This window comes from Mesocricetus auratus, unplaced genomic scaffold, assembly GCF_017639785.1.
Source record: "Mesocricetus auratus isolate SY011 unplaced genomic scaffold, BCM_Maur_2.0 Super-Scaffold_100013, whole genome shotgun sequence".
Taxonomy (NCBI): Eukaryota; Metazoa; Chordata; class Mammalia; order Rodentia; family Cricetidae; genus Mesocricetus; species Mesocricetus auratus.
In genome coordinates this window covers 38,267,444-38,281,344 of record NW_024429196.1, presented here as the reverse complement: position 1 = coordinate 38,281,344, position 13,901 = coordinate 38,267,444, and the positions used below count along the sequence as shown (strand labels likewise).

At 39.8% G+C, this 13,901-nt stretch overlaps 1 protein-coding gene across 1 annotated transcript in view; it reads right to left on the bottom strand.

The window, feature by feature from the left end:
- The window catches only part of B3galnt2 (beta-1,3-N-acetylgalactosaminyltransferase 2), a 39,358-nt gene that overhangs the window by 25,002 nt on the left and 455 nt on the right, over window positions 1-13,901 (bottom strand). Inside the window, exons 2-3 of the mRNA XM_005071792.4 lie at window positions 6,021-6,168; window positions 279-379 (exon numbers count right to left, since the gene is read on the bottom strand). Of these exons, the coding sequence (XP_005071849.1) occupies window positions 279-379; window positions 6,021-6,168 (249 nt within the window). The remainder of the gene's footprint in view (window positions 1-278; window positions 380-6,020; window positions 6,169-13,901) is intronic.

Below are 13,901 nucleotides of genomic sequence, written 5' to 3'. Positions count from 1 at the left end.
ACAAAGTATTTATGGAGTCCCAGGACCTATGCTCAATGTTTTATCATAAATTAACTGGTAAAATCAACAATTTTCCAAAAGTTCGAAATTCAGCAAGTTATGAGTAATCTAATTCTCTAGATGCTGTAAAGAATCCCAGAGACTCCCTGGGCGACTAGTCAGTCTGTCAAAAAGGCTGGACCACAAATTTTGATGACAAATAGTTGGTTAAACATCCTCTCTCCTATAAAATTTAGTACCTTTTACTTGCCAACAAACAGGTGGCAGCCTGAACGCACCTGGATTGGTGATGTTGAGCAGTCGGCAGGAGTAAGGATCCTCCCTGTCTTCCACAGGCACTTCACAGCCACGAGCACCTATTATGAACTTCACAAGCACACTGAGAGATGGGTTGGCATTAGTGTCAGTTATGGATTTCACTTCACACATACCCATTTCCTCATGTTCATTTCAGACCTTTGAGACACTAGCATTTATGAGGGATATTCTCTAACTTTATTTTTCTAGCCTAACGAAAGGAGGGGACATGCAACCCAAAGGCTGCTAATATTGAATGACTTTAAATGAGCCCTCTTCTGTAGTACCAAAGCAAGTGTAAATGTTTGCCCTGGTTACCAGCAAATGTACATACCAGCTAGCAGATCACAGAAACTGCATTTGCAATGTTCCTTTCCTCTTGCTGGACTAACATTTCTGTCATAGGAGGTCTCTGCTGTTCCCAAACCTTGTGTCACTGGTTACCTTGTGACCTGTTACCCAGCCCTTCATCTCTTCTTGGTCTGCTCATTCTTACACCCTATCCTCTGACAATATTAATTTATTCCTAGGGCTGTAGCTGGTATAAAATGATTCTTGACCTAGCACATCTAGCGTAGACTCATCCTCAGAGTAATCAGTCCTCAAGTTCTTTGGCATCTAGATTACCCACAGGGAGCTGAGTTCTGAACTGCTGGCTTATCAGAGCTAGGTGTCAAATTTTCAGGAATTTTGTAAATGGTTAAATACAGTTTTTATTAAATTACAAAAACAAATAGATTTGAAACAAGGGAATATTCGAGTTACCCATACTTTTATCTGTTTGATGGAATATTCATGGTACATGGTATATATCTTTTCACAGTTCTATACCCAGTTATGTTACAGTAGTTGCTTGAAATTGGCCTTGGTGAAAATGCTTAAACAGAAATCGATAAACAATATAAACAAGGATGGGCTTCTTGTATCACTGTTTGTTTAGCCTCAAAGTATGAGAAAATGCTAGTAATGCAGATTAAAACTAAGCAGATAGATCTATAGCAATTACTTTGTGAATACTAAAAAAATCTGAATACTTCTTCAATATCCAAAAACTATTAGCTGATTCAAAGAGGTCATTGACTGAGAATAAAGTACTGACATATCTTAGTAAATACTTTAGTAGGACTTTAATGTAGGAGGAAGCCGTGTGCCGCCATTAGCCATGTGACTTACTAGAGGCTCATACAGATGAGGTAATAAAAGAGCAGTTTACCACACCGCTAACCACACCCACTTTAGGCATGACTAAAGACGTACACGTACATAGGTGGTGAACTACATCACTAGCCAGGCCCACTTTTGGGCATGGCTAGGGCGTTACGGGGGAAGGTATAAAAGACTGAACAATGGAAGTCTTGCTCTTTTTCCGGCTTTCTGCTTCCAGTTCGGCGGCGGAAAACTACTTGGCTCATCTGGGTTACTTGTTTGGTATCTTGTGAGTAATTTCTACAATAAATACTTAGTTTTACTTTCAGTAAGTGTGCCGTTTATCGTTACAGCATCACTTTAAAACGTTTATTTTGAACAACTTATTATTTTTATGTGTAGGGGTATTTGCCTACATGTACATTCATGTGCTACATGCATGCAATTCTCATGGAGGTCAGAAGAAGGAGGTAGGTCCCTTGGGACTGATTTCAGACCCTTGTAAGCTGCCATGTTGGTGCTAGTAAATGAACCTGGGTTCTCTGAAAGAGCAGGTAGATAGGTACTTGCTGAGTCATATCTCCAACCTTAAGTCTTATTCTTTAACTTAAAATATTTACCTCAGAGCTATATGCCTTTGCTGATTCCAGCCATAAGTTCATTATAAACCTAATATCCTGGCAAAACAGAAGCATTCTATGAGAATTAGCTGGCCAAATAGAATTTACTAATTTTACAGAGTACTGCATGAATGTTATAATCTATCAATTATGCGCTACAATTCGTTATATCAATAAAATTATGATAAACCTATGTACCTATGAGCGCTTTTTTACAGAGAGTCATTTAATAAACATTTACAGAGGATACCACAGCCTGTGGGCTCCTGAGCTCAAACACATCTCAGCTGAGCTGCTTTCTCTTCTCATCCAGTCCTCAGCACCCTGACTGCAGATTTCACAACTCTCCACATCAGACAGCCGACAGCCATTGACACACCTTCTGTTCTTTCTATATCCTCTGATGAGATCACCACTAAGGAGTCACACTCAGTAGTTCTTGTCTGAACAAGTCAGCTTCCACACAACTGCTTGCCACGAGCTAAGGTCCCTGCCAATTTCTCATAGCCACAGCCCTTTCCTGCTTCCCCCTCTCTTACAATCTTCTCTCTTTCCCCTTCTTTCCTAGGCTTCCCTCTGCTCTAACACTCACCTCCAACAAACCCAGGTTACATATGACCGATGCTTCTCAAACACTCCAGGCTACTTAAAAATAGACTGATTTTATCATATTCTGTCTGTCTGTCTGTGCACACGCCTTTGCTGACTGTGAGTATGCCTGCAGTGGTCAGAAAAAGGAGTTGATTTCCTGGAGCTGGAATTCCAGGTGGTTGCAAGGCACCTGATGAAGATTTGTGGATCACAACTCAGGTTTCTCTGGAAGAGCAACAAGTACTCTTAACTGCTGAGCCAGCTCTCCAGTCCCATTCCAGGCTATTTTACATGTATCTCCATTGTAGCACATACTATATTACCACACCTAGTTCTATCTACTAAACTTCAAGGCCCCTAGACTCCAGCTCTACTGTATCTTTGTGTTTTAACATACTTAGTACACAACCTGATTAGAACATAAATAAATTAAAAGTAACAAATTACAGCCTATTAGAGGCTTAGAATCAAACACAGTCCTCATAAATAACTCCTTTGGTAAAGCACAAGATATCAAAGAATACCATAACCACAGAATGCATTGTCTTTTACTACTGCCCAGCTAGGCAGAACACCTTATTTAGACAATTAGCATTTGTAATAAAGGTGCAGACAGACATCAGTGAATATGCTAACTAAATTATACATACCACTTTTTTTAAAGCTATCTTAAATAACCTTACTAAATCCATATAACTATTATGCCTTAGAAAAATATTTTTGGGCTTCAATCTGTTCTCATATAGACAATCCATTATCTTCCGAAAACAAACACAAGCTTACTACATTTAAATACTGTTACAAGGGCAAATGAATTATTGGTATAAATTATACTGATTATTTCTAGTTCTGATGTATTCATTCAACAGTTGTTGAGTACCTCACTCTTAGTCGAGCTAGGTTCTAGATACTGGAATTCTATCAGTAGGATAAACAAAAGAAAACAAAACAAAACGAAGAGTCTACCTCCTAGTGGGGAATGATGAATAACTTACAAATGCATTACACATGCCAGTTGGTAATATGTGCAATAATAAAATCAAGCAAGGGAAGACAGTAATGAAGAAGTAGAGTATTATTTAATCTGACACCGTTTGCTAGGGTAACATCTACCAGAGACTTGATAGAATGCTACCATGAAGACATTTAAAGAAAGGGAAGTCTAATCAAGAGCAAAGGCTCTGAAGCAGAAGCTTGCATAGTGTATGGGGTGGGGATGGGGGATGGGGGATGGAAAAGGAGACATGTTTTTCTCAAGCAGAACACAGATATTGTATGTGGGACACGAATGCAAAAGGATGGACTTTAGGGCAAGGGACTAATGGGAACAATGAGAGGGTGAGCGTGTGTGTGTGTGTGTGTGTGTGTGTGTGTGAGAGAGAGAGAGAGAGAGAGAGAGAGAGAGAGAGAGAGAGAGAGAGAGAGAGAGAGAGAGAGAGGAGAGACGAATGCAAAAGGATGAACTCTTTAGGGTGAGGGAATAATAGAAACAATGAGAGGGTGAGTTAGAGCAAAGTACAATGACAAACTTATGAAAATGTTATAATAATGAAAACCACCATTATTTTGTATGCATTAGGAAAAAATCAATCCTGGGGGCATGAAAGAAACAAAGCAAAATGACTTACATAGGAGAAGGTGATGTAGAAAAGGTCAATGACTACTATGATTTGAGGGTTTTATTTTATTATATTTCTTTATTTAGAGACAAGTGTCATGTAGCCAAGACCGGCCTCAAACTCAATAATCATCTGAGGATGACCTTAAGCTCCTGTCTATGCCTGACAGGATTTTATTCTAACAGACAACAGACAGGTAGGTGCACACACGTGCATTCACACACACACACACACACACACACACACACACACACACACACACACACATCAATGGAGAGGTATGAATAGAGAATTAACAAAATTTGACTAATCTTAAGAGGATCATTCCGGTCTGGCAGCTATATGGAAAATAAAACGTGAACTATGACTAAGATAAAAGCAAGTAATCCATATAGGGGAACTTCTGCAACAATCCAAGTGACAGGTAAAGGTAGGATAGGAAAGGAAGGCAGTGGTAAAGGGTATTGAGAAGTCTGATTGTGGGTATGACCTAAAAGCTGCACCAAGAATAAGTGAATGATTGGCGTGGGAAATGAAAGCAAGGAAAACCAACATAACACCATGATTTTGGTATGAACAGTTGGTGGCACATTCTTATTGGGCATGACAGCAAAGATACTGGGAATTCAAGCTCTGGAGGTGGTTCTGAGGCCATTCCTTGCTTGGTAACAGGATTTATTATTTCAGTCATATACCTACCTACCAGGAAGAGGAATGGAAGCTGCCATGAGGAAGATAGGAAATCCATGCATGTTCACTGTCAGTGTCATGAAAATTCCCAACTGCAATTTACCTTAACAGCTATCCAAGACAGTGACAGTTTAATACAGCCCCAAGAGGACTTTCTCTGCTACAGTCTCAGTGTTTTCCCATCCTAAGCAGCTCAGCCCCAGGCCTCCCTCCTCAGGTCCTCACTGCAGTCTAAAGAGATGCTCACACTGAGAAGGGGACTCAGGTCCTTAGTACAGGACTGCAATACCAAATCCTATTAAGGCCTCTAAACCATCTCCAGAACTCTTCCAATAGTCTTTCCTGTCATGCCCAATAAGAACTTGCCAGCAACTGCTTACATCAAAATCATGGTGTTTTGTTTTCTTGCTTTCACTTCCCACGCCAACCACTCATGCCCAAACATTCCTGACTAACAGCCAGGCCACCTACTATCAGCAGGAGAGCCAGTGCAAAACCCAGTTCTGGGAGGGTGAGTAGGCAAGAACGTGGCATGCCATGTACACAATACATTATATTACTAAAAATAATACACAATACACAACTGAAAAAAGTGAGGATATTGAAAATACTCTAGGATGCCAACCCAAGAACATACTCTCTCAAGTGCTTTCTGGCTTAAAATCTTGATAAAACTTACTTCTAAGATTCAGAAGTGGCCACTTCTCCCAAAACAGCCATGTTTCTAAATCAGTCTCTCTTTTTAAAAAAAGGTTTACTTTACATGCATGAGTGTTTTGTCTACATGTATACCTGTGTACCACATGTGTGCAATGCCCAGAGAGAGGCCAGAAAGGAAATTAGATGCCCTGGAATTAGAGTTACAGACAGTTGTGAGTCAGCACGTAGGTGCTGAGAACTGAACCTAGATTCTCAGGAAGATGGCCAGTGCTCTTAACCACCCACCAAGCCATCTCTCCAGCTCCAATATCTGACTTTTAAAACTAAGGTTTTTTTGTTTTGTTTTGTTTTGTTTTCAGTTCTTGAAATAGGCAAAGGAGTAATCCAGAAGACCTACCGTTGACTTAAAGTAGGATGTTGCAACAAATGCTTCAGCCAGGTGTTTCTTATCACATTTCGAAGTTCATGGTTATTTCGAGCTGATAACACACCAACTACCACATCGTAGTGACTAAATTTCCACTGAGGAAACAAGGCTGCTTGACCTATAAATAAGCAACATAGATTTTGAGTCAGTCACAACATTTCAACTACAGTATAGAACACGGATAAGTAAAAATAAAAGTTTAAATTTCATTTTAAATTTAAAACAACCCATAAACTCAGCATCCAAAAATATGTACAACATACTGGCATATAGTCTTTTGGTATCTCATACGTATGTACCTACATATCTATGCTAGCATAAGAAAGATTTTCAAAACAAGGAAGTTTGTAATAAGAATCAGCTGTGGCTGGCCAAGTGGCGATGGTGAGGCGCGTCGAATGCCTTTAATCCCAGTACCCGGGAGGCAGAGGCAGGTGGATCTCTGTGGATTGGAGGCCAACCTGGTCTACAAAGCTACACTGAGAAACCCTGTCTCAAAAAACAAAAAGAAAAGAAAAGAAAAACAATCAGCTGTGAAAGCCAATATGGCATAAATAACAAATACTAAGTAGTAAGAAAATCAATTAAGCCAGTTAGAATCCTGGTTCCTTCACATATTTACTATGAGAGTTTTTGGGGTTTTTGTTGTTGTAATTTAAGAAAAGTAGTGTGTGAAAGAAAGACACCATACAACAGTGTTCAAGCAAAGGTTTTTTGTTTTTTTGTTTTTTAAGACAAGGTTTCTCTGTGTAGCTTTGGAGCCTATCCTGGCACTGGCTCTGTAGACCAGGCTGGCCTCAAACTCACAGAGATCCACCTGCCTGGCACAAGAGGGTTTTTTTAATTAGAGGAAAAGGATCACAAAAAGGGGAAAGGGGAGGAGGGAGACCAACCTTTGGAGGCAGCAGGAGAGAGGAGAAAGGAGAGGGAGAGGTGAACAAACAGAGGGGGGGATGGGAGGTGGGCAGAGCCCTTTAAAAGGGAACATAATGAATACGCACAAGTGGTGCTCTTAGTGGCTGCAGCTGAGGGTGTATCCTGTCAGAACCCCAAGTATAGATCAGTACAGATGCCTGAATACTAACAGTTGTTTGTGGTGATCTGAAAGAAAATGGCCCCTAAAGGGAGTGGCACTATTAGGAGGTGTGGCTTTGTTGGAGTGGGTATGGCCTTGTTGGAGAAATGTGTCACTGTGGAGAAGTACCCTGAAGTCTCTCATATGTGCTCAAGATACTGCCCTGTTCTCTGACCACTTCCTTTTACCTGCAAAATGTAGGACTCTCAGCTAGTTCTCCATGTCTGCCTGCACACCACCATGTCCCACCATGATGATAATGGACTGAACCTCTGAACTGTAAGCCACCCCAAGTAAATGTTTTCCTTTCTCAGAGTTACCTAGTCATGATATCTCGTCACAAGAATAAAAGCTGTAAGATGTTGTTGTGTTTTGAGACAGGGTTCTAACATGTAATCCAGACTGGCATTCAGCTCCTACAAAGGTGAAGACTGGCTCTGAACTTTCAAATTTATTACTCTCATTGTTCCAATACTGGGATAACAGGCATGAACAACCTTACCTGGCTGAGTGTAAGTAACATAGCCCCTTAGTGTCAGTTTATCTTAAACATAAAATGACTACAGCATTTGTCATAAATATGAAAAAATTAAGTGAGATAGTATGTACAAAGGTCCTAGTTTAGGACTAGTAGTACATAAGTGATCGTTATTAAGTTTGGGGGATGAAGTCAAAGGACCTCCATTGTTAGACATTCTCTCTCTCTCTCTCTCTCTCTCTCTCTCTCTCTCTCTCTCTCTCTCTCTCTCTCTCTCCAGCTGAAACTTTTATTACAAACCAAATGTTCTAAAGAATGAAGTAGAAGAAGCAACATTTTCAGTAAAAAGCAAAAAAGTCCTTTAGCAAATCAAATTATGTATACGGCTCACTTTTTACTGCTGTAAGATGTAATGGGCAGGATTCTATTTTAATTAAAAATATTCATACTTAGAAATATGACAGAAGAGAGGCTAAGTCTTTCTTTTTATTGCTAGTTTTTAAATTTAAGAGCTACAAGCTTATATAGAGCTCTAAAAAGGATTCAATTTCCTCTTTCTCCAGTGGTGAGAACTGATTCTAAATGTTTTTAACAGTAAATTACTGGGGGCCAGGAATCTTGACTATATTAAATGCCATGTTTTTATATGCCGTAGGCACTAGGTGGTCAGTCTAAAATGCAGCAGAAAACATGTTGATGCCTTTTCAAAAAGACCAAACAAAATAATTAGGGGACAAATTCTTTTACTACAATAATTTAAAAGATATTGCACTATAGCAATTTTAATATTGTTAAGAATTTTCATGTAGCTAACCCTATATTCTACAAGATACATTATAGGCAATATATTTGTAAAAAGGCATTTCAACTCTACAGAGATATTTGTCCAGGAGGTGATGGTGCACACTTTTGATCCTAGCACTCAGGAGGCAGAAGTAGGCAGATTTCTGTGAGTTTGAGGCCAGCCTGGTCTACAGATGTAACTCCAGGACAGCCACGGCTACACAAAGAAACCCTGACTCAAACAAAAAACCAAAATGAAAGATTTATATTGCTTTATCATCAATCTTGTACCAGAATGAATTCTATAAACACAGAATTTATCTTCAACATAAATTTGCATACTCATGAATTAAGCTTGTCCACAGTCCTTGAACACTGATATTAATACAATAAGTACCACATATAAGCTATCTTTTCTTCTTCTGATGTGCTGGGTACTTTGTACATGCTACCAGCACTCTACTACTGACCTACACCCCCAGCCCTACAGTATGATTTAATGTTCACTACCATGTCCTACTACCTGTTTTTAAAATGCCTTTCTGAAAGATTAAAAATCTGAAAAAGGGCAAAAGTCACATCTAACCCATGCTTCATTAATCTGACATCAGAAAATAAGGTTTCTACAGACAAAAAAATTTTTTCAGAATAATTCAAATATCCATGAGAGCCAAACAGTACCGTTTCTGGTGTCTAGTCAAAGCAAATCATTTACATAATTTAACCACTGCCTCAAACTTTTCACAAAACGTTTCTCAAACCTACCCATTTCTGGGCGCTAAATCTAAATTCCGTTTAGACTGTAAGCCTTTACTAAAGCTAGCTTCTCCATAATCATCCAGATTACTGCCAAACAAGGTTTCTGGTTTTGTTTTAAACAACTAAATATATACAAAGATAACCATTAGCATGTGACAATTCTGAAGATTAGCTGTAAACTACTTTTTGATCTTATTCCATGCCTCTGTTTGACGTCAGTTCTGACGTCTGCTTCTAATCCCCATCTAAGCCACTATTCAACTGCTTTTCTTCAAAGACCCCCCTCCCCTCTCCTTCAGAATCAGAGTGTTTCTCGGCTTTCTAGAGAACTTCTATGCCCAGATAAGTCAGATTAAGAGAAACAAGTTCTTCTGCCACACATGCCAATGTAACCACCCCCCCACTCCTCATATGAAAGGATAAAAGTTTCAGGTGGGTGCTTTAAGTACCTAGATAAGGTAGCCAGCCACTTAGGCTCACAGCTCCTCTCACTAGCTTCTCTATATACTCATCACACTGTTACATGGTACAAGCATAGGAAACATAGTTTTCATTCCAGTGTCCAGAAACGTGAAGGGGAGGCAGCTAAGACAAGTTGTAAAAGAAGGCAATGACCTCTGGGATTAAAAAAAAAAAAAAAGCCTAACTTCACTAGAAATCAAGTTTGAATTCCAGCAACTATACACTAGATTTCTTCTACATTTGAAGTGACAAATGTCTTCTTATAAGGTATACAAATGACAGGTTCTTCAAGAGAATACTGACAATGATCTCAAGACAACAGCTAGTCTGCTTCAGTGTTGGTAGGACTGTAACCTGGAAGCCTTTTACAGGGCACACTGGAGTCCGACTTGAGGCGCATGCCTTTAATCTCAGCACTGGGAATGCTGAAGCAGGTGGATCTCTATGAGTTTGAGGCCAGCCTGGTCTACATAGTGAGTTCATGGAGAGAGAACCTGCCTCAAAACAAAAGAAAACAAAACAAAAAACTCACAAAAACAAATTCTGGGCACACTCTGATATATATATTCAACACTTCACTTCAGGAAGAGGTTTTTTTTTTTTTGACATTTCATTCCTTAATGCTATCCATTTTGTTTTTTGAGGCAGGCTCTCTCACTTCTAACTGTAATTCACTGATCCATCTAGGCTGGGTGGCCAGTAAGCCCCAGGGTCCTCCTTTCTCCATTTCCTAGATGCTGGGCTGGGATTACAACTGCACCACCATGCCTGCCTGAGATCTAATTTAGATCCGAATGCTTGTTGTAAGACAAGCATTTTACTAACTGAGTTAGATTCCCAACCCCATAGTTTTCCCTTTTAAAATTAACATGATTGAGAGTGCTCAGCTTGTAAAAATATGTCAGCCATCAGTCACACTCCTGAAAAGAATGTGTATGAAACATCAAAAACATTTTCAAATACGTTTTTCAAAACATGTATTATACTGAAAATAATGTAGAAGTACAGATCATGTCTCTTTCCTTTCACTTAGAAATAATTTCAACTTTTCCTCCACAGAATTTGTTTCCCTTTATGAAAGAAATATATGTAAATTATAAGGTCCTCATGGCATGTAAACAGATAATATAGGCAGAAAAATAGTATCTTCTCAATTTTAATCTCTTGATTCACTTATTCAAACTGAGCATTTCCTAGGTCTGCTGTGCTAATTGGCACAGCCCTACAGGGAACAAGATCTCCACAATGACACAAATAATTACAACCCCAAGCAAACACCCCAAGAGCAATGACTATTTATATTAATAAGTGATTCTCCCAAGAGTCTGGCAACCTGTTGAGCTTTGCAATAACTATGGGCATTAAAGTCTAAGGGTTGTCGACCTCAAAACTGATTTTTCAAAATAAGCTTAAGAAGTCAAAAAGACAAAAAAAAAAAAAAGAAAACCACAAACCTCATATGTATGCTCTTGGATGGCATCCATCACAATCAGGCAGAAATACTGAAATCGAGGAAAACATAAGAGTCCATCATAGCTCTATTGATAAAATGGTCACTGCCTTACTAGTTGTGCTCTTGCCAGCTTCAAGGAACTATACTGGCATAGGCTTTAGCCACCTGCTTACTACTAGTACTTCCCAGAATTCCTGGAGTGTTTACAGGGATTGGGTGCTACTCTGAGTGTTTTTGCTGAATTAATGTTTATAGATCACCATTTAATAAACATGGGAACTGAAGCCCTGAGATATAACATAGACAGATAATTTTGGAAGAACCAGCCCTAGACAAAAAGCTGTACATCAAGCTCAATTTGTCTTTGAGCTGCTTGCCCTGTCTGTCTGAAAACATGCTGTACCCAGGTACCTAGCTCTCTAAGTAGCACGTACTTGGTGATAAGCCCCTCTACTTTCCAATGCTGGCTTCTTTCTCTCCAGGTAGCTTACAAAGAGACCAGCCTTTTCTCGGTCACATTATCTTTGTATATTGAGCACTAGGTCACATCATCTTTCTATATTAACCACTGTATAATTCCTGTTAAGGCACTGTCTAAATCTAGTGATCAAGTCACAGTTTATATCCTCTGGTCCAAAGACTTTTCCTTTCCCGTCTGTCCCTCTGGTGTGCTATATTTCACAAGAGACCGTCCTCCTCACCAGTGCTGTTTAAAGCCACTACATTAGAAAAGTTGCTAATCTTAGTACTAACATGACTCACTCACTTCCCTCAGGTCCTTGCTCAACTGTCACCTCTTCACAGTGGCCTTCCTGGATCTCTGTTTACTCCCTTAGAAACTGCTTCAGTGTCCCTTCATCATAATCACCATCCCTGTGGCATCTGCATTTATAGTCTTATGCTGTCTTCCCTTTCAAACGATTAACACCTGGAGGGAAGGCACCTTATTTTGACTGTTAATTCCAACCTAATAGAGGAGATGGTCCAGCAGCTCTGTACCATTTGCTGAACCGACTGTTAACAGGACAGTTTTTCTAATATTCAGAGAAAGTGAATTTCCCTTTCAAAAAATTATTGGGCTTTGAAATAGTTCATCAGATCAAAGGACTTGCCCCCAAGTCTGATGTTCAGTTTGATTCCCAGAACCCACACAGTGGAAGAAGAGAACTGACTCCCAAATTGTCCTTTGACTTCTCCAAGAGTTCTGTGGCATACCAATGTGCACACATCCACAAATAAACGTAAAAAGTTCTACTGTGGCTTAATGAGACTGCAGACAGAGAAGCAGAAAAGATAACACAATAAATCCCGAAATGTTAATTCAAGAGAAAGATACTTAGTATAATCTCAGGCTTATTGTATGTGACCAAAATGTAAATATGCCCGAATGTTTTAAATATTTCAACAGCAAAATAGGAAAAAGACCTGTGGGGAAATGTTGCGATCAAAATACTTCTGCTTTTGTTTCTGTAGTACCAAGGGAAGAGAATGGGATAGGAATCTGTCTGGCTTTATATTAAAAAATTATCTCACAAAGCTCCAGTATCGACAAATGTTTTTTTTGTTTTTTGTTTTTTTTTTTTTTTGGTTTTTTCGAGACAAGGTTTCTCTGTATTGTTTCGGAGGCTATCGGTCCAGCCCGGCCTCGAACTCACAGAGATCCGCCTGCCTCTGCCTCCCGAGTGCTGGGATTAAAGGCATGCGCCACCAACGCCTGGCGACACAAATTTTTTTACAACTAGTATGACCCTATATGACCCCGACCCTTCCTACAGTTTGCTTCCTTAATCTAGTCTAGTCTAAATGGATAAGCATCATCCAAACATTAAAAGGATAGGAAAAATCTGGTTCAAAGCCAAAAATTGCTTGCAGGTTTACTAAATTACAAGCTCAGAGGCAAAGTTTATTATGTTGAACCCAAATAGACTGCTCATATATGTTCTACATTGACTGTGCAAGTAGATTCCAGCCACTCACTCATCTATTCAAAAGAAAAAGAGAAAGAAACCCACAAAACACAACCCCAACAGATGTTAGGTTGCAAAGTATTTTTAAGTACGACACTTTTCCCAACTAGTTTGTAAAAGCCCCACCTGTTTAGCAAGCTAAATACACATTAATGGTGCGCTTTCATTACATCACTTCGGTGGTTAATTCTCTTCAGTCACACAAATAACCTTTCCAAAAATTGGTGGCTTCTCTAATAGGAAAAGAGATCATTACTAAAATAACTGCAGCGTAATCTGGTAACAGCTAAATACGATATAAGGCTCAGCCCTATGCTGACTGTGAAGGCCTGTTTTAAACTTTCCGAAGAGAAAACAGCTGTTTGAATATAAGTGGTAAGATAAATCCTAATGTAGTTAAAACAAAACAAATCAGGCATTACCTTATCTTTAAAATAGCCATCTAGGTCTCTTTATATAAGCTCTCCGGGAAAAACTTGAGAAAGACATACAGGAGACCCTAAGGTAGTGTTCAGGGTGGTGGGACAACACTGAGCGTAGGAGAACAAAGATTTCATTCCCACGAGGGATTAAGTTTGGGAACAAATGAACCCGAGAGTTAAAGAATCCGGTATTCGCAGGCTCCTTTATTAGCAAGCCACCCAAGCAGAACAGCAGGGGAGGACTCCACTCTGAGCTGCTCCCTAGTCCACGTCTGGATGTGTTTCACCGGCTCAGCTCATGATCAGAGAACACAAAGTACAGTCAGTCCCTCCTCACTGCAAAGTGAGTTCTGACATGCAAAGCCAGCACCGTCAGCACCGGCGCGCTCGCGGCCCCTCTCGGAAAGAAGCCCCCCAAGTTGTGACCAAGGCCCTCGAGTACGGCGTGGGCC